This window comes from Molossus molossus, unplaced genomic scaffold (assembly GCF_014108415.1).
Source record: "Molossus molossus isolate mMolMol1 unplaced genomic scaffold, mMolMol1.p scaffold_m16_p_32, whole genome shotgun sequence".
Taxonomy (NCBI): Eukaryota; Metazoa; Chordata; class Mammalia; order Chiroptera; family Molossidae; genus Molossus; species Molossus molossus.
The window spans coordinates 674,249-692,929 of record NW_023425369.1 but is presented as its reverse complement, the minus strand read 5'-3'; the positions used below and the strand labels follow the sequence as shown (position 1 = coordinate 692,929).

Below are 18,681 nucleotides of genomic sequence, written 5' to 3'. Positions count from 1 at the left end.
AGATCAATATGATATCCCTTGTCATTTCACACCTAATCCTTGTCATTTCACACCTAATGTTAAAGAGGCTTAGTTTTCATCATTTGATCCTCTTTTCCAACTGATTATTGGTTTTCCTTCTTGGGCTACCTATTTATTCACTGTCAAGAATACCTATGGAGCCCTGGCCAGTTTGGCTCGGCGGTTAGAGCATCGGCCCGCAGTCCAGAGAGACCTGGGTTCAGTTCCTGCTAAGGGCACGTACCTCGGTTGCAGTTTGTCCCCAGCCCTGGTTGGGTCGTGTGGGTAGCAGCCACTCGATGTGTCCCTTTCACATCGATGTTTCTTTCTTCCTCTCTCTCCCTCCCACTCTATCTGAACAAAAAATGGAAAATGTCCTCGGGTGAGGATAAAAAAAAAAGAATGCCTATGGAGTTATAATTGTCAAATATATGAATTAATGGGGAAATTAAAGTATTTTTAAAGAGCAATTTTATTTTATTCAGCTTAATTGAGGTATAAGTGACAAATAAAATTATAAGGTATTTAAAATGTGCATGAGATTTAATATATATATACGTTGTGAAAGGATTCCTATCATCCAGTTAATTAACATATCTATCCTTTCCATGTATTTACCTTTGGGAAAGTTGAAAAGTTCTCTTCTCTTAGCAAATCTCAATTGTACAATACAGTCTTGTCAACTATAGTCATCATGTTACACATTAGATCCTCAGATCTCATTCATCTTATAACTGAAAGTTTATACACTTTTACCAACCTCTTCCTATACTTCCATTCCCTAGCCCCAGTCACTGTTCTACTATCTGTGCCTATGAGTTTGACTTTTTTTTTTTTTTAGATTTCACATATAAATGATACCATGCAGTATTTGTCTTTCTCTGTCTGACTTATGTCACATAATACTGCATTGTGTATATATATATACCAAATTTTCTTTTTTTTTAATCCTCACCCGAGGATATTTTTTCATTTATCTTCAGATGGGGGGGGGGCACATCGATTGATTGCCTCTTCAGATGGGGGTGGCACATCGATTGATTACCTCGACCAGGGCCAGGGACCAAACCGCAACCAAGGTACATGCCCTTGACTGGAATTGAACCCATGACTCTTTTGGTTCACAGGCCAATCAGTGCACAAACCGCTGAGCCAAACCGGCCAGGGTTATACCAGATTTTCTTAATCCATTCACCCATCAACAGACACTTAGGATATTTTCATACTGAATAATGCTGCAGTAAACATGAGAGTAAAACACCTCTTTGAGATAGTGATTTTGTTTCCTTTGGCTATATATCCAGAAGTGGGATTGCTGGATCATATGGTAATTCTGTTTTTAAATTATTGAGGAATTTTCATCCTTTTTTTAGTGACTGTACTTGTTTACATTTTTAGTAATGTACAAGGGTACCCTTTTCTCTATTAACATTAATTATCTCATCTGTTTTTTTTTAATCTTCACTCGATATTTTTTCATTTACCTTCAGATAGAGTAAGAGGGAGAGAGAGAGACAGAGAGAAACATTAACTTGAAAGAGAAACATTGGTTGCTTCCCACACGACCCCGACCAGGGCCAGGGATAAACCGAAACAGAGGTACATGCCCTTGGCCAGAATCGAACCCAGGTCTCATTGGTTTGTGAGCTGACACACTAACCACTGAGCCAAACCAGCCAGGGCATTATCTCATCTTTTTTAATTAACAGGCATCCTAACAGGTACGAAGTTTTAATTTGCATCTGCTTGATGATTAGTGATATTGAACACCTTTTCATGTACTTGCTGGCCACTTGTATGTGTTCTGAAAATCTTTATTCAGACCTTTTGCCCATTTTAAAATTTTTCTTGGGAGGGGTTTACTCTTGAGTTTATGTTTCTTGTATATTTTGGATATTAACCCTTTTTCAGATATGTGGTTTGCAAATATTTTCTCCCATTACACAGGTGGCTTTTTCATTTTGTTATGATTTCCTTTGCTGTGCAGAAAGCTTTGTAGTTTGATGTACTCCTACTTATTGATTTTTGCTTTGGGTGTGAAATCCAAAAAGTCATTGCCAAGACTGATGTCAAAGAGCTTACCCCTGTGTTTTCTCCTAGGAGTTTTATGGTGTCTTACATTCAAGTCTTTAATCCATTTTAGCCTGTTTTGTGTTTGTGTAAGATAGTGATACAGTTTCATTCTTTTGCATGTGGTTGTCCAGTTTTCCCAGCATAATTTGTTATTCCTGGCTCCTTTGTTGATGATGGACCATATATACATGCGTTTATTTCTTGGCACTCTATTTCTGTTGCATTGATCTGTCTGTCTATGTTTATGCCAATACCATGCTGTTTTGATTACTATAGCTTATAATATTAGTTTGAAATCAGGAAGTGTGATGCCTCCAGCTTTGTTCTTTTTCAAGATTGCTTAGGCTATTTGGGGTCTTTTGTGGTTCCATATGCATTTTCGGGTTGTATTTTCTATCCCTGTGAATAATGACCATTGGAATTTTGATAGAGATTGCATTGAATCTGTAGATCACTTTGGGTAATGTGGACATTTTAACAGTATAAATTCTTCTAATCCATAAACATGGACTATCTTTCCATTTATCTGTGTCTTAATTTTTTACCATTGTCTTCTAGTTTTTAGTATATAGATCTTTCACCTTCTTAGTTAAATTTATTTCTAAGTATTTTATTCTTTTAGATGCTATTGTAAATGGGATTGTATTCTTAATTTCTCTTTCCCTTAATTCATTGTTAATGTATAGAAATAATTTAAAGTAATTTTTAATAGGTATAAACTTACTGTTGCCATTTTGTTCATTGTTTTCTGCCTGTTTTTTAGTTTCTTTTTTTCTTTCTTGCCCTCTTCTTTTGTGATTTGATGATTTTTTCTGTAGTGATGTGTTTTGATTTCTTTATCTTTTGGTATCTACACAGGTTTTTGGTTTGTGGTTACCATGAACTTACTGATCTTTTCTTTTGCTTGATCTAGTGTATTGTTGAACCCCTCTGTTGAATTTTTCAATTCAAATATTATCTTCAGCTCTATGATTTCTATTTGGTGTTCCTTTATATTTTCTATCTCATTGCTGAAATTCTCACTTTGTTCATGCATTACTCTCCTGACTTCAGTGGACATCTTTATTACTGTTATTTTGAACTCTATCAAGTAAATCACTTATCTTTGTTTCATTAAGATCCATTTCTAGAGATATATCTTGTTATTTTGTTTGGAACATATTCTCCTATATCTTTATTTTTCTTGATTCTCTGTGTTGATTTTTATGCATTACAGAGAACTGCCATCTTTTCCAGTCTTGACGCACTGGTCTTGTGTAGAACCCTTGTGTTTGTCTAAGCTGCTGTTTGTTCTCACTGGCTCTTGATAGTTGAGGGTGTGTCAAGACCATCCCAAAGATGGGGATTGCAGTCAGCACCTTGGTGCAGCTAGATTAGAAGCCAGGCCCTCAGGCAGCAGCTGTGAAAGTGCTGTCAAACCCCTTCCAGGGTAAACTGGGAGGTGAGTCTTTTTGCCTGCTCCCTCTGAGGCTGAACCAGGTGTATAGCCTTGGGGTATGAGATGCTCCTTCCCTGATTTAAAGTGTTTCTTCGTTTGCTGCAGTCCTGTGGGACTTGTGAATGCAAGCCTATTGGCTATCAGAGCCAGGTGATTTAGGGGACAAGCTTATAGAGGAGCAATTCTATATGAAGTTTTTCAGAGACAATGATATAGATTTTTGCATTATTTTATGTTATACTGTTTATATGGTAAGTATAACATAAAATAATGCTAAAATATGGTTTCTTATATTTTACCATTACATGTGATAAAGATGGGTCAGCCTCTAACACTTAATTTTGAGGAAAACAAACAGTGTTCTATAAGTAAAAAACTGAGAATTATTTTTATTTTTTAGGTTGTCCTTTGTGGAGGGTCTTCTCGAATTCCAAGGCTACAGCAACTGATTAAAGATCTTTTCCCAGCTGTTGAACTTCTAAATTCTATCCCTCCCGATGAAGTTATCCCTATTGGTGCAGCTATAGAAGCAGGAATTCTTATTGGGAAGGAAAACCTTTTAGTGGAAGACTCTCTTAAGATAGAGTGTTCAGCCAAAGATATTTTAGTTAAGGTACGTTTAGCTTTTCTTTTCTTTCTTCTTTTAATCCTCACCTGAGAATATTTTTCTATTCATCTTCAGATAGAGTGGGAGAAAAAGGGAGAAAGAGAGAAACATCGATGTGAGAGGGACACATTGACTGGTTGCCTCCCATACGACCCCGGCCAGGGCCGGGGACAAACCACAACTAAGGTACGTGCCCTTGACCAGGAATCGAACCTGTGACTCATTGGTCCTGGGGCCAACACTCTAACCTCTGAACCAAACCGGCCAGGGCTAGCTTTTCTTTTCCGTAAAAGTGGTATAAATTTGATGCCATATGTTTTCATGAACACCATGTTTTTACAATAAAACTGTGTATACTGGTAAAAATTTTAAATTTATATTTATAGTTTTACTTTTAATGAGTTTTATATATTCTTTTTTTAAATTGATTTTAGAGAGGGAGAGAGAGAGTGAGAAACATCACTGTGAGAGAGATACATCAATCAGTTGCCTCGTACACACCCCAACGGGGGATCAAACTTGAAACCTAAGTATGTGCCCTGACTGGGAATAGAACCTGCAGCCCTTCAATGAATGGGACAACACTCCAATCAACTGAGCCACACTGGCCAGGGCTGTATTTTCTTTAAGTTGGTATTTATCTAACAAATTAATTTTTTAACTAATTTTAATAATAAATTTCTAATTTTAAAGTGGGTTGGGATTAAGGATCATTATTATTCTCTTGTCTATCTGTAATTTGCAACAATTATCAGCAAGGATTATTATACTTTTTATAATTGTAGCAATACATATCTCAACAGATACGCATATTATTTTCCTACTTATTAGGGAGTTGATGAATCAGGAGCCAACAGTTTCACAGTACTGTTTCCATCAGGGACACCTTTGCCAGCTCGAAGACAACACACATTACAAGCCCCGGGAAGTATATCTTCAGTATGCCTTGAACTCTATGAGTCTGAGGGGAAAAGCTCTGCAAAAGAGGAAAACAAGTTTGCACAGGTGAATACATAAATTGGATTATGAATTAGTCACATGAAACTGTTTAGGTTTTCTTTCTGGATTAGACTCAGTTTAGTATCAGTTAATAAAAAATGTGTATAAAACATTTAATACATTTTTATAAATGGATTACTTCTACTTATTTGTTTCTGTAAGAAAGAAGAAATGGGAAATTTTTATTTGAAAGAGTTACAGGAGAATAAAAAAAAAAAATACAGTTTGTATTTATTCTTTTTCTCTTTGAGTTCTTGACCCTCCTTGGTGATAAGGTATGTGGCAGGGAAAATGACATTTTTTGTTTGCTGAATGCCAGGTGCTATAGTAGGCACTTTACAAATGTACTCTCAAAATGCTGTGAGATAGACATTGTTATGTGCATTTTTTTTTTTTTAAGTCCTCTCCTGAGGACATTTTTTCTTTTATTGTCAGAGTGGGAGGGAGGAAGGGAGAGAGACAGAGAAACATCGATGCGAAAGAGACACATCGACTGGTTGTCTCCTGCATGACCCCTACCAGGGCTGGGGGCCAAACTGCAACCGAGGTACGTGCCCTTGACCAGAATCAAACCTGTGACTCTTTGGTCCACAGGCCTACACTCTGCTGAGCCAAACTGGCCAGGGCCTTTGTACCAGATTTCTAACCTCGGGTGGCAGTCTTGGTATTCCCTTAGCTTCTCTGTCATACATTACTACCTTTGCTCTTGACATACTACTCTGAGAGTCTGCAGCTACTATCACTAGTATATCCTATGTGGCAGATATATTTATCTTCTATATAGCCTATATACAGATGCCAGAAGTGAAGAGTTAGTCACATACACTGAATTTGGAGAGAGAATCTTTTAGAGAACCCATCTGTTCTAACCTACTCCTTTTATAAATGAGTAAAGCAAGATACTTAGTGCCTTGCCTTAGGTCAGAAGATTTAATAATGTCAAAATCCGAAAAGTTACTTCCAAACTTGATGTGTTAGTCTACCTTTCTTTAGGAAACAGAGGAATTTTATAGTAAATTCACTAGTATCTCTAACTTACAAATGTAATCTTAGTTGTACAAAAGAATTTGCCACAGGTTTCTTTTAAATAGGTTTTCTGAGTATATTAAAAACATTTGAATTTTTAAAAGTATTTAGAGAAGGCTCACCAAAATATAATTTATATGTTCTGGTATGACTTATTTACCACAAAGAAAAGCCGTCTTTATTTTCTGAGACAAACAATACTTCATAGAAACAATCATTTTAATCTAGGATGTTTAAGAGGGACAAACATACTAGTTATCTTCTGTGCCCTCCTAGAGGAAACATTTCATTTCATGGTTAAGAAAGCTGAGTTTTTATAACTGGTAGGAGAATTGAACACTGCCCTATTTTTAAAGTTTTGTTTCAATAATAAGTAAGGATTTAGTCCACTGAATTAATCGATGTGTCTGTTTATTATTATGTCAAAGTACTGAATCATCTCTGTGTTATTTTTGCATAAACAGGTTATACTCCAGGATTTAAATAAAAAAGAAAATGGACTACATGACATATTAGCTGTTCTTACTATGAAAAGGTACAAAATTAAACTACTTCTGATGTTAAGAAAATTCACTTTGAGACTTGAACGTTTTTGTTAGTTTATTGATTCTTTACCCATTGTCATTCTGGGAAAATCAGTTAGTAAAAACTTATATTTTATTAGTGATTTACATTTTTTGTCCTGTAGAATTACTATATTTTACAAAGAAAAGTACATCTCAGGTCATTTCCATTCAAAAATTTTTTTTGGTAGGTGCCCTTAGCGGGAACCCAACCTGGGACTCTGGTCCACAGGCCAACGCTCCAATTGCTGAGCCAAACTGGCCAGGGCTGCATTCTAAATTTTTTATGAACTATTTTTTTTTCTTCTTCTTGTTTTTTTCTTTTTTTATGTTCATTGTTGAATATATTACAGATGGTCCTCATTTTTCCCCCATTGACCCCCCCCCTCCTTCCCACACCCACCCTCCTCCTGCCTTTTTCCACACTGCTGTCTGTGTCCATTGGTTATGCATATAAGTTCTTTGGTTTATTTCTTCCCACCACCTAATCCCCTTCTTTTTGAGGTTTGTCAGTCTAGCAACCAATTTGTTCTTCTTAATCCCTTCACCTTTGTTACCCATTCCCCCAAGCCCCCTTCCATCTGGCACCCAACATAATGTTCTCTTTATCTATGAGAATGTTTCTGTTCTGCATGTTCATTTTGTTTGTAGATTCCATTGTCGATAGATATGTATTCATTGCCATTTTGTTTGTTCATTTATATATTTTTTTTCAAAAAGATGCTTTATCATTTCATATAATTTATAACGGTTTGATGGTGATGAACTCCTTTAACTTTTTTGTCTGGGAAACTCTTTATATGGCCATTGATTCTAAATGACAGCTTTGCAGAATAGAGTAATCTTGGGTGTAGGTTCTTGCTTTTCATCACTCTGAATATTTCTTGCCACTCCCTTCTGGCCTGCAAAGTTTCTTTAGAGAAATCAGCTGACAATCTTATGGGGAACGCCCTTGTAGGTAACTAACTGCTTTTCTCTTGCTGCTTTTAAGATTCTGTCTTTGTCTTGAACCTTTTGCATTTTGATGATGATGTGTCTTGGTGTGGGCCTCTTGGGGTTCATCTTGTTTGGGGACTCTCTGTGCTTCCTGGACTTATATGTCTGTTTCCTTCACCAAGTTAGGGAATTTTTCTGCCATTATTGTTTCAAATAGGTTTTCGATTTCTTGTTCTCTCTCTTCTCCTTCTGGCACCCCCAAGATGCGAATGTTGGCACGCTTGAAGTTGTCCCAGAGGCTCTTTACACTATCCTCATTTTTTTGGATTCTTTTTTCTATTTGCTGTTCTGATTGGGTGTTTTTTGCTTCCTTGTATTCCAAATCGATGGTTTGCTTCTTGGCTTTACGTACTCTACTATTGAATCTGTGTAAATTATTCTTTATTTCAGTTAGTCCTCCTTCGTTTCTTACTGTACATCTGTCATTTCTGACTGGTCCTTCTTAATGCTCTTGAGGCCCTCACTAAGTTCACTGAGCGTCCTTATAAGCAGTATTTTGAACTCAGCATTTGTTAGGTTGCTTATCTCCATTTTGCTTAGTTCTTTTCCTGGAGTTTTATTCTGTTCTTTCATTTGGGACCTGTTTCTTTGTCTCCTCATTTTGGCTGCCTCTCTGGGTTTGTTTCTGTGTATTACTTAACGAGTAGTATGGGGCTATCTGAGACCAGATGCTGCTTGTTTGAAAGAATTTAGGAAAAACCTGAAGCAGGATCCAAGACAGGCCAATCCTATGGTTAAGCAACTGGCAACAGCTTGGGTGAGCCTGAAAGTTGGGTGGGGCGGGGCCTCAGGGAATCACCAGGGCCGGGCAACCAGTGTGAGCCAGGTTGCTGGAGTCCCAGATATGGCAGCTGTCTGCTGCCCCCGGGAAGGGCTCACCAAAGGAACAAAGGTCTCTGACAGCACTTTTGTCCCGGAGAAAGCCCCCTTACCAGCCCTAGCTCCAATGCCAAACAGCTCAGTTCTTCCCTGTATAGCTCTGGCACCCCTCGAGCTGCCTCCCCTCCAAGCTTAGAGGGAGCGAGTCTGATACGTCTGTGCGTGGGCCCTTTAAAAGGAGCTGCCTGGGCTCCAGCCGCCTCAGCCTCCCTGAGCCTCAGTTCCTGCTGGTTTTTCCAGCCAGAAGTTATGGGGACTTCTCTTCCTGGCACTGGAACCCTGAGCGGGGTGCCTGTTATGGGGCAAGGACCCCTCAGTCCTCAGGGAGGACCTTCCCAGCCAAGGTGTCCTCCTGATTTTTATCCGCCACACGTGGGTGTGGGACCAGCCCCTCCACCTCTGCCCCTCCTACCAGTCTTGTGACTGCTGCTTTAATTCCATAGTTGTAGGACTTCCATTCAGCTCAATTTCAGGCAGTTTTGAATAATGGTTGTTCTGTAGTTTAGTTGTAACTTTGATGTGGTTGTGGGACGATAACGATACCGCGTTTACCTACCTGCCATCTTGACCGGAAGTCTTTATGAACTCTTTAATTATTTTGGGTATAGTCAACCAAAAAACTGGTTTATGCAAGTTGGGATATATAATCTTCATTCATTTTTAAATATAATTTTCTAAGGTTTACATAATTTATATTATCCTGAAAGGATAATTTTATTTCAATATTGCTACAGAAAATCTCTAGGAAATAAATTACTAATTAAATCCATTTATTACCACTTCCCTAACAACAATTCATCCATAAAACTATGTCTTGCAAGTAAATCATTTTGAAATTAACATTCGGGACAATTAATTTTATAAACTATACTTAGCAAGAATATTGAATTTATTAGGGTACATTTGTCTTGACCTGGACTTGAAAACGGCACGATGCATCTTGAGCTTGAATAAAGTCTTGAACTTAAGATCTTTATCATTGTGGGTTTTCAGGGAATATAGCTTGGGTCTCAGTGGTCTAGGAGGAATTTTTTTGGAGGATTGGGGGTGATTGAGAGTATGTTGTGATAGTGAATCAAGAAAGGGCTTAGCATAGAAGAAGCAACAGGAGAGCCTAGGGTGGGCTGCATTGACTCACTGGGAAGTCAGAGAAAGGGGTCCTTGGAGACAGGTTCAGGGGATTAGTCTAAGACGAGCTGTCACTGCCCACTGCTCCCCTGGTTGCAAGAAGTCTCATGGGGTCCCTTAGAGTTTAGGAGGTACACACCTGTGGGGGAAGGAAAGGGAGAAGGGAAAGGTGTAGGTGAGCTCCTTCCAAAGGAAAGCATGCTAGGAGAAAATTTTTAACTACCTAATTATAGCAAAAGATACTACATTTAAAGACACTAAACTTGTTTATTTTAATACTCTTCTTTCAAAAATTAAAGTTATCTCATTTATGCAAAGTCCTCAAGTAATTTCTTAAGGATTTTCTATTTGTATAAAATGAGCTTATGAAGTATTATCTTTTTTGTTCATTTAGGGATGGATCTTTACATGTGACATGCACAGATCAAGAGACTGGAAAATGTGAAGCAATCACTATTGAGGTGGCATCGTAGCATTTTAGAAAAACCATGAATTTTTTTAGAACTAAAATATCAACATTATTTGGTTTTGTTTATAAGTGATGTTTATATTAAAATACTTTTGGATGAACTGTGTAATCTGTTTGTATTAAACTATAATATATTGATAAATGTTGCAACCTTTTTTGTTTTCCATTTAAGATAAATCAGTAGTGGGAAATATAAGAAACTTTTTCTATCATGAAACTAGTTAGAGTTACATTGAGCGAATGGAAAGACATTTTACTGGGAATTTAACATTGTGTTCTTAAAATTATTTTGTTTCTATAACTTCTGATTTCAGGAAGTCTTCTATTTTTTATTGTTATTTTTTTAAATATGTTTTTATTGATTTTTTAGAGAGAAGAAGAGAGATAGAAACATTGATGTGAGAAACACTAATAGGCTGCCTCTTGCATGCCCCCTACTGGGGATTGAGCCTGCAACCCGGGCATGTGCCTTGACCAGGAATTGAACTTGGACCTCTCAGTCCATGGGATGACGCTCAGTCCACTGGCCGGGTTATTATTATTATTTTTATTTTTATTTTATTTTTTTTATCCTCACCCGAGGATCTTTTTCCATTTTTTGTACAGATAGAGTGGGAGGGAGAGAGAGTGAGAAACATCGACGTGAAGGAACACATCGAGTGGCTGCCACCCGCACGACCAACCAGGGCCGGGGACAAACTGCAACCGAAGTACGTGCCCTTAGCGGGAACCGAACCCGGGTCTCTCCGGACCGCAGGCCGACGCTCTAACGGCTGAGCCAAACTGGCCAGGGCTATTATTTTTAATCTTCCCCCATGGATATGTTTTTATTTATATTGAGAGAGAGAGAAAGATCGATGTAAGAGAGAAACATCACTCGATGCCTCTCACATGTGCCCAATCGGGATCAAACCCGAAACCTGGGTAATGTGTCCTGACTGGAAAGCAAACCAGCAACCTTTTTGTGTATGAGACAATGCTCCAACCGAGCCACCCAGCCAGGACAAGAAATCTTCTATTCTTATTAGATGATTAAGAGAACAATTGAAAAGCCTTTGGTATTAAGTGAAAAAAAAATTTTTAGAACCATATGCAAAGTAGGATACCATTTTTGCTTAAAAGAAAAACTCAAATTCATCAATGGTGTATAGAAAAATGTCTAAAAGGCCAAACAGTAAACTCTTTTTCTCCTTATTGATTTCAGAGAGAGAAGAAGGGAGAGGGAGAGAGAAAGAGAAACGTCGATGACAGAACATCTATTGGGTGCCTCCTGCATGCCCTCCACTGGGGATCGGGCCCACAACCTGGGCATGTGCCCCAACGGGGAATCGAACCAGCAACCTCTTGGTGCATGGGTCGATGCTCAACCACAGAGCCACAGCGGCTGGGCAGTAAACCCTTTTTTAAAGGGAAATGTAGGGGAGGTGCTTTTACTTTTTTTTTTTTTTTTGGTACATGCCCCTAGCGGGACCTGAACCCAGGACTCTCTTGCCCACAGGCTGACACTCCAACCGCTGAGCCAAACCGGCCAGGGCATACTTTTTCTTTTTATAATTTTATTTAGTTTGATTTTTCCTCTTACAGGCAATCATGGTTTTCTTTTGAAATAAAAAGATTTTTTCATTTTGAAGAGAAGGCTAGCCACACTCTATTTATCAGAAAACATTTACTAGAGCATTGAGATCCTCAGTGAGTTACTAATGAAAAAGCTTATTCTCTGAATAAAACAACACAAGTAATCTGCTATTATTGAAGGGAAAGGTGCAAGATGAGTAGCACATATCAGACTCTAGATCTTATTACAAAGGATTTTCCATTTATTTCTCTCTTTGGTTCCCAGCAGACTTGAAAAGAAGAAGTATCTTTACTTAGTGGTAAAATTAAAAAACTGCTGTTTGTTTGTTTTTTTACCAGTGCAAACTTTGTGGATGTGCTTTATTATTATAGTTAGTTTTCATGGAGATAAGGTGGCAGTAATCTTCTATTTCTAAAGATACAGAAACCAAAAGTAAAATTTTTTATGATTATTCTGTATCAAATTATTGACAGAAGCACAAAGAGAATTCAGATATGATTCTAAGTTCACAAAGAAGCAGCCTTTTGATGAGGCTGACTACTTAGTTATATCTTAGGATTTTTTCCAAAGTTATAAAGACTTTTAAATAAAATAAACATATGTATAAGTCATTGTTTTCAGAAAATACCAACTCAGATAGTTGAACTACTAAGTCTAAATGCTTTGGGAAAGTGTGTTAAGATTTTACTTCAAAGTTATTGTCAGCTCTTAACTAGATCAGGGGTTGGCAAATCATGGCTAATGTGTCAGTTCCACCCCACACCTAGTTTTGTAAACAAAATTTTATTAGAACAAAGCCACACTGAATTGTATATGTATTGTGTGTGGCTATTTTCACACTGTAATGGCAGAGTGAGTAGTTGCAACAGAGACTGTGGACCACAAGCCTTAAAGTACTTACTGTCTAGACCTTTACAAGAAGTTTGTCACCCCCTGAAGTAGATTATTGAAACTTGTAGAATAAAATATCATAAGGGTTTATTCAAGAATTTCTTCCATATCCATGTAGTAATTTACTTATTTGACTGCTTCCTCCATTAGATTATTAAGCACTGTGAGAGCAGAGACTCTCAGTCTTAGTGACCACTGTGTCCCAGCACCCAGAATGATACCAGAACATAGGTGTTCAGTAAATATCTGTCAAGTCAGTAAATTACACGGAAGAAGAAGAAAAAAATGACAGTGTCATCTTTGTGTCCTATGGGAAAATGGCCAGTAAGTACATCTTTTGCATAATTTATAGTTTGTTTAGAAACACAGAAAGGAAAGAAATACCACTGCTTCTGACTTTATTGGTCAGATTTATATGATTTTTTTTTCCCTAAACATATCAAATTTGAAATTGTCATCAAAAGTGCTCTATTGACCCAGCCGATGTGGCTCAGTGATGGAGTATCGACCCATGCATCAAGAGGTCACAGGTTCGATTCCTGGTCAGGGCACATGCACAGGCTGTGGGCCCGATCCCCAGTGTGGAGCATGCAGGAGGCGGCCAGTCGATGTTCTCTCTTATCGATGTTTCTATCTCTCTCTCCCTCTCCCTTCCATTCTCTCTAAAATCAATGAAGAGCCCTGGCTGGTTTGGCTCAGCGGTTAGAACATCAGCCTGCGGTTCAGAGACCCGGGTTTGGTTCCCGCTAAGGGCACGTACTTTGATTGCAGTTTGTCCCCATCCCCAGATGGGTCGTGCAGGTGGCAACCACTCAGTGTGTCCCTTTCATGTCGATGTTTCTCTCTCTCTTCCTCTCTTTCCCTCCCACTCTATCTGAACAAAAAATGGAAAAATGTCCTCGGGTGAGGATAGTATAATAATAATAATAATAATAATAATAATAAGAAGAAGAAGAAGAAGAAGAAGAAGAAGAAGAAGAAGAAGAAGAAGAAGAAGAAGGAAAGAAAGAAAATCAATAAAGAAAAAAAATTTTTTTTAAAAAAGTGTTCTATTGGCCCAGCTGCAGTGTATTTAGCATCATCATATGGACAGGGGTCCTGGTTCGATTCCTGGTCAGGGCACATACCCTGGTTGCAGGCTTGATCCCCAGTAGGGAACATGCAGGAGGTAGCTGATGAATGTGTTCTCACATCAATGTTTTTATCTCCCCCTTCCTCTCTCTTTAAAAAAAATCAATAGCCCTGGCCAGTTTGGCTCAGCGGTTAGAGCGTCCGCCTGCGGTCCGGTCCGGAGAGACCCGGGTTCGGTTCCCGCTAAGGGCACGTACTTCGGTTGCAGTTGGTCCCCGACCCTGGTTGGTCGTGCGGGTGGCAGCCACTTGATGTGTCCCTTCACGTCGATGTTTCTCACTCTCTCTCCCTTCCTCTCTATCCCTCCCATTCTATCTGTACAAAAAATGGAAAAATATCCTCGGGTGAGGATTAAAAAAAAAAAAAAAAATCAATAAAAATATATTTTTTTAAAATGCTCTATTGCTGCCCTGGCCTGTGTGGCTCAGTTGGAGCATCGCTTCACGCCGAAAGGTGGCAAGTTCAATCCCCAGTCAGGGCACAAAAGGAGGCAATCAGTGTTTCTCTCTCCCTCTCTCTAAAATCAATAAAAAATATATATATAAAAGCATTTTTAAGTTGCTCTATTTATTGCCTAATGAAATACACTCTCAAATTTTCTTGTATCCTCAAATGACAAGTTTCTTTGTTTTGAATTTGTGTAAGATTTAATTTTCGAGTGTTTTTTTTTTCCAAGGTGAAAATAGCTTTAACAGTCTTCTCATTACATGTTAATTATAAAAGTAAAACTAAAAGAAGAAAATATAGCCCTGGTTGGTGTGACTCAGTTGGTTGGGCATGGTTGCATGCACCAAAAAGTTGCTGGTTCAATTCCCAGTTTGGGCACATGCCCAGGTTTCAGGTTTGATTCCCAGTAGGATGCATGCAGGAGGCAGCTGATGGATATTTTGCTTTCACATCAATGTTTCTCTCTAAAAATCAATAAAAAATATATTTTTTTAAAAATATAAAACATCCTATATTGTACCACCCAGGGTAACAATTGTTAAGATCTTTTGGGTGGACATCTTGATAATCTTTTCATGCACATCCAGTTTAAATGTGTGTGTGTGTGTGTGTGTGTATATTATATATAATTAATATAATATAATATAATATATATATAAAACTTGACATTATTACCAGCAAAAGGTTTTGTCAAGTTGCAGTTATGATTTTGCCTATTTACATGTCTGACATTGTTTAAAGAACAGGCCAAATATAAAAATATAAATGCCTATATCATACTTTGGAAGGCCACAAAATATGTCATCACAAAGGTTTTATATGTATAAGAGTTTTTAAAGATTCTCTGAGCACAAAAGTTCTATGGGAAAGTGTCAGGATTTCTAAAATAACAGTGAGTGACCATGTAATATAACAATTCTATTGTTTATTTGCTTTCATTATCTTATTTTTTTATTGTGATCTCCCCATAATTCCATGAGTAGTTGCAGTATATAGAGAGTACTATATATTGTGTTATTGCTGTGTTCTAGATGTGGAAATAGATTCAGAGAAATTAAATAATTTATCCAAGGTCTCAAAGTAAATAATAGTGAATTTTGAATTAATATTCAGATTTTTTAAACTTAACTTTTTTCTTGATTGCTTACTATTATAAGCATGTTATGTTCATTATTTCTATTAAATTCACATTTCCAGTGTCCATCCTAGTATTCTTTTCTTCCTCTCAAACATTTATTAAATGGAAGAGGAGACACTTCATGAACCTCATGTTTTCAGTGATCTTTATGAAAAAAAATTATGGGGTAGAGGTATACCTTATTTTTCCCCTGAGGACACTGTATATGTATCTCGATGGCTTTTAATTTCCCTCTCCACTTATAGCCAGAGTTTACCAAGATCCTCATATCGTTTCATATCAGGACTTCTTTACACTCTTAAAAATTACTGAGAATGGAAAGAACATTGTTTATATTGGTGATAAATACATTATTTTACCATATAGAAGTTAAAACCAAGAGCCCTGGCTGGTTTGGCTCAGCAGTTAGAGCGTCAACCCACGGACCAAAGGATCAAGGGTTTGATTCCTGATCAAGGGCATGTACCTGGATTGCAGGTTTGATCCTGGGCCCCAGCTGGTATGGTGCAGGAGACAACCACTCGATGTTTCTCTCTCTCTCCCTCCACCCACCTCCCTCTCTCTCTTCTACTCCCTCTAAAAATCAATGAAAAAAATATCTTTGGGTGAGGATTAAAAAAACAAAAGATCCCTGGCCAGTTTGGCTCAGCAGTTGGAGTGAGACTCGGGTTCAGTTCTCGCTAGGGGCACATACCTCGGTTGCAGTTTGTCCCAGGCCCCACTTGGGGTTGTGCGGGAGGCAGCCACTCGATGTATCCCTTTCACATCGATGTTTCTCTCTCTCTCTCACTTCCTCTCTCTCCCTACCACTCTGTCTGAACAAAAATGGAAAAGTGTCCTTGGGTGAGGGGAAAAAAGACTTAAAATAACTATTCAGTTTCAAATAAAACATTTTTATGAAAAATAACTTTTTAAAGCAAAAAAGGTGTGGTATTGTTTTATACGTTGTCAAATCTCTAGTATCTGGCTTACAAAGATAGTTCTATTCTGGTGTCTGCTTCTTTCTGTTTGCAATATCCAAGTTGTGTACCTCTGAAAAACTTGACTGTATACTCATGAGAAGAGAGTAAAAAAGGCAGATAACATCTTGGTATTATTATGAAAATAGTTTTGAACCTCTGAAGGGTTTCGCGTCCCTGCATCCTACTTTGAGAGTTGCAGCTGTAGATAGTAGACACAACGATGCATGTTGAAGGGACAAAGCCTAATCTATACCCTGGGATTAATGGGATTCAGTGCTAGAAAAATGAAGGAAACAGTTGATTTACAAAAAAGTTTAATGCATTCATTCTGTAAATTTTACTGAAACTGACGATGTCCCACCCAAAAAACAGACAAGATGACTGCAGATTTTGATAAGTGCATTTAAAGGAGCAAATAAGCCCTGGCCGGTTTGGTTCAGCGGTTAGAGCATCGGCCTGCGGTCCTGAGAGACCCGGGTTCGGTTCCCGCTAAGGGCACGTACCTCGGTTGCAGTTTGTCCCCGGCCCTGGTCAGTTGTGTGGGTGGCAGCCACTCGATGTGTTCTTTTCACATCGATGTTTCTCTCTCTCTCTGTTCCTCTCTCTCCCTCCCACTCTACCTGAACAAAAAAGTGGAAAAATGTCCTCGGGTGAGGATAAAAAAATAATAATAATTAAAAAATAATAAAGGAGCAAATAAGAGAGAATGGAACATAGGAAGTACCCCATTTTAGACAGGCTGACTAGGAGAAGCATCTGAAAAAGTGACCTTTAAGCTGAGACCCAAGCGATAAGGAGGTAGCCACGTGAAGAGTGTGAGGAGCATGTCCTCTGAACTGGGAAGTAATTTAGAGTTGCCTTAAGTTATTTCTTGTTTATTTATCTGTTCCTCCCAGGTCTCTTTCTTTCATATCCACTGTTATATTCCTAGCACCTCATACACTGGCTAGCACATAGGAGATGCACAGTACCTGCTTTCTGAATGACTGAAAAATAGTCCTAGAGGACAATGAGCAAAGGGGAGAAGGGGAGAGAGTGGCACAACGGGAGGTTAGGGAGGCAGGGTTCCAATCACAGAAGGCCATGTAGACCATCTGAAGGTTTAGGTTTTATTCTAGATCCATTGGGAAATATTTAAAACAGGAAAAGGAAATGTTCCACTTTATGTTTTAAGGTCACTTTTGTGGCTGCATGGAAAGTGGATTGGAGGGTAGCATAGTGGAAGTGAAACCAGGTAGGCTTTTACAGGACTCCAGTTGAGAAATGAGGGGCTGTACTACTAAGGTAATAGCAGTATCAATGGGGAAAAGGGGCAGAATCAAGGTATATTTTGGACATACCATTGACACAACTTGCTAATGGAATTAATTTGGAGAAGGAGGAGAGGGTGAATCAAGATGACACCCAGATTTCTTTCTTAAACACCTAAGTAGATGGTGGTGCCTGCCAGTGTATTGAGAAAGTTTGTGGGGAGGACCAGGTCTGAAGGCAAAAATTGAGGCTACTTTTACAGGTATGTTCAATATGAGGTGTTTGTGCAACACCTCAGCGGATATGTCAGCTAGGTGCTGTGGACATTCAAGTCTAGAATTCAGGACAGAGATTAGGACTGGAGACAATTGGGTACAAAAAGCATGAAGATGATAATGATGATATTTAGCCCTGGCCAGTGTGGCTCAGTTGGTTGGAGCATTATCCTGTACACCAAAAGGTGGTGGGTTCGATTCTCAGTTAGGCACATATCCAGACTGCAGGTTCAATCCCCAGTCGGGGCGACTTCAGGACTGATCGTTGTTCTCTCTCTCTCTCTCTCTCTCTCTGAAATCAATTTTATTTATTTTTTGTTCAGACAGAGTGGGAGAGAGAGAGAGGAAGAGAGAAACATCGAGTGGCTGCCTACCACACGACCCAACAAGGGCTGGGGACCGCTGAGTCAAACTGGCCAGGGAACTCTGAAATCAATTTTAAGAAAATTAAAAGATAATATTTAAATTCACAGGAACTGAGGTTGTCATTTAGGAAGAGAGCATAAGAGAAATGTCTCGGGGCCAAGCCCAGATGAACCCCAGCATTGAGGTTGGATAGAGAAAAGGGAGCCAGAAAGGAGAGTAAAGAGTGGCCAATGAGGTAGATGGAAAACCAGGAAAGAAACTGCGTAAAAATGGAAGCTCAAGGGGGTGTTGTAAGGACATAGAGTGAGTAAACTTAGGAAGGAGAGATGAGAAAAGCCCTGAGGTTGTATCCGAGTCCTCTCCCCTTATCAATCACCTTGATAATAAGGAATAAAAGGTCCTATCCAACCCTATCACCTGGAGGCCCTTGGCGATATAAATCCTGTCCACTTCTCAAGCCTTATTG

At 38.6% G+C, this 18,681-nt stretch overlaps 1 protein-coding gene across 3 annotated transcripts in view; it reads left to right on the top strand.

Moving 5' to 3' along the window:
• HSPA14 (heat shock protein family A (Hsp70) member 14) overlaps positions 1 to 12,977 on the top strand; it is a 36,625-nt gene extending 23,648 nt beyond the window's left edge. The window contains exons 11-15 of one of the 3 annotated variants that reach the window (XM_036281197.1): positions 3,912 to 4,124; positions 4,950 to 5,123; positions 6,608 to 6,678; positions 10,104 to 10,170; positions 12,796 to 12,977. In XM_036281197.1, coding sequence (XP_036137090.1) covers positions 3,912 to 4,124; positions 4,950 to 5,123; positions 6,608 to 6,678; positions 10,104 to 10,170; positions 12,796 to 12,834 — 564 coding nt within the window. In that variant the 3' untranslated portion in view covers positions 12,835 to 12,977. Of the gene's footprint in view, positions 1 to 3,911; positions 4,125 to 4,949; positions 5,124 to 6,607; positions 6,679 to 10,103; positions 10,314 to 12,795 lie in introns of those variants that run through there. The other 2 variants (XR_004961973.1, XM_036281198.1) reach the window with 2 other exon arrangements.
• The last annotated feature ends 5,704 nt before the right edge of the window (positions 12,978 to 18,681 follow it).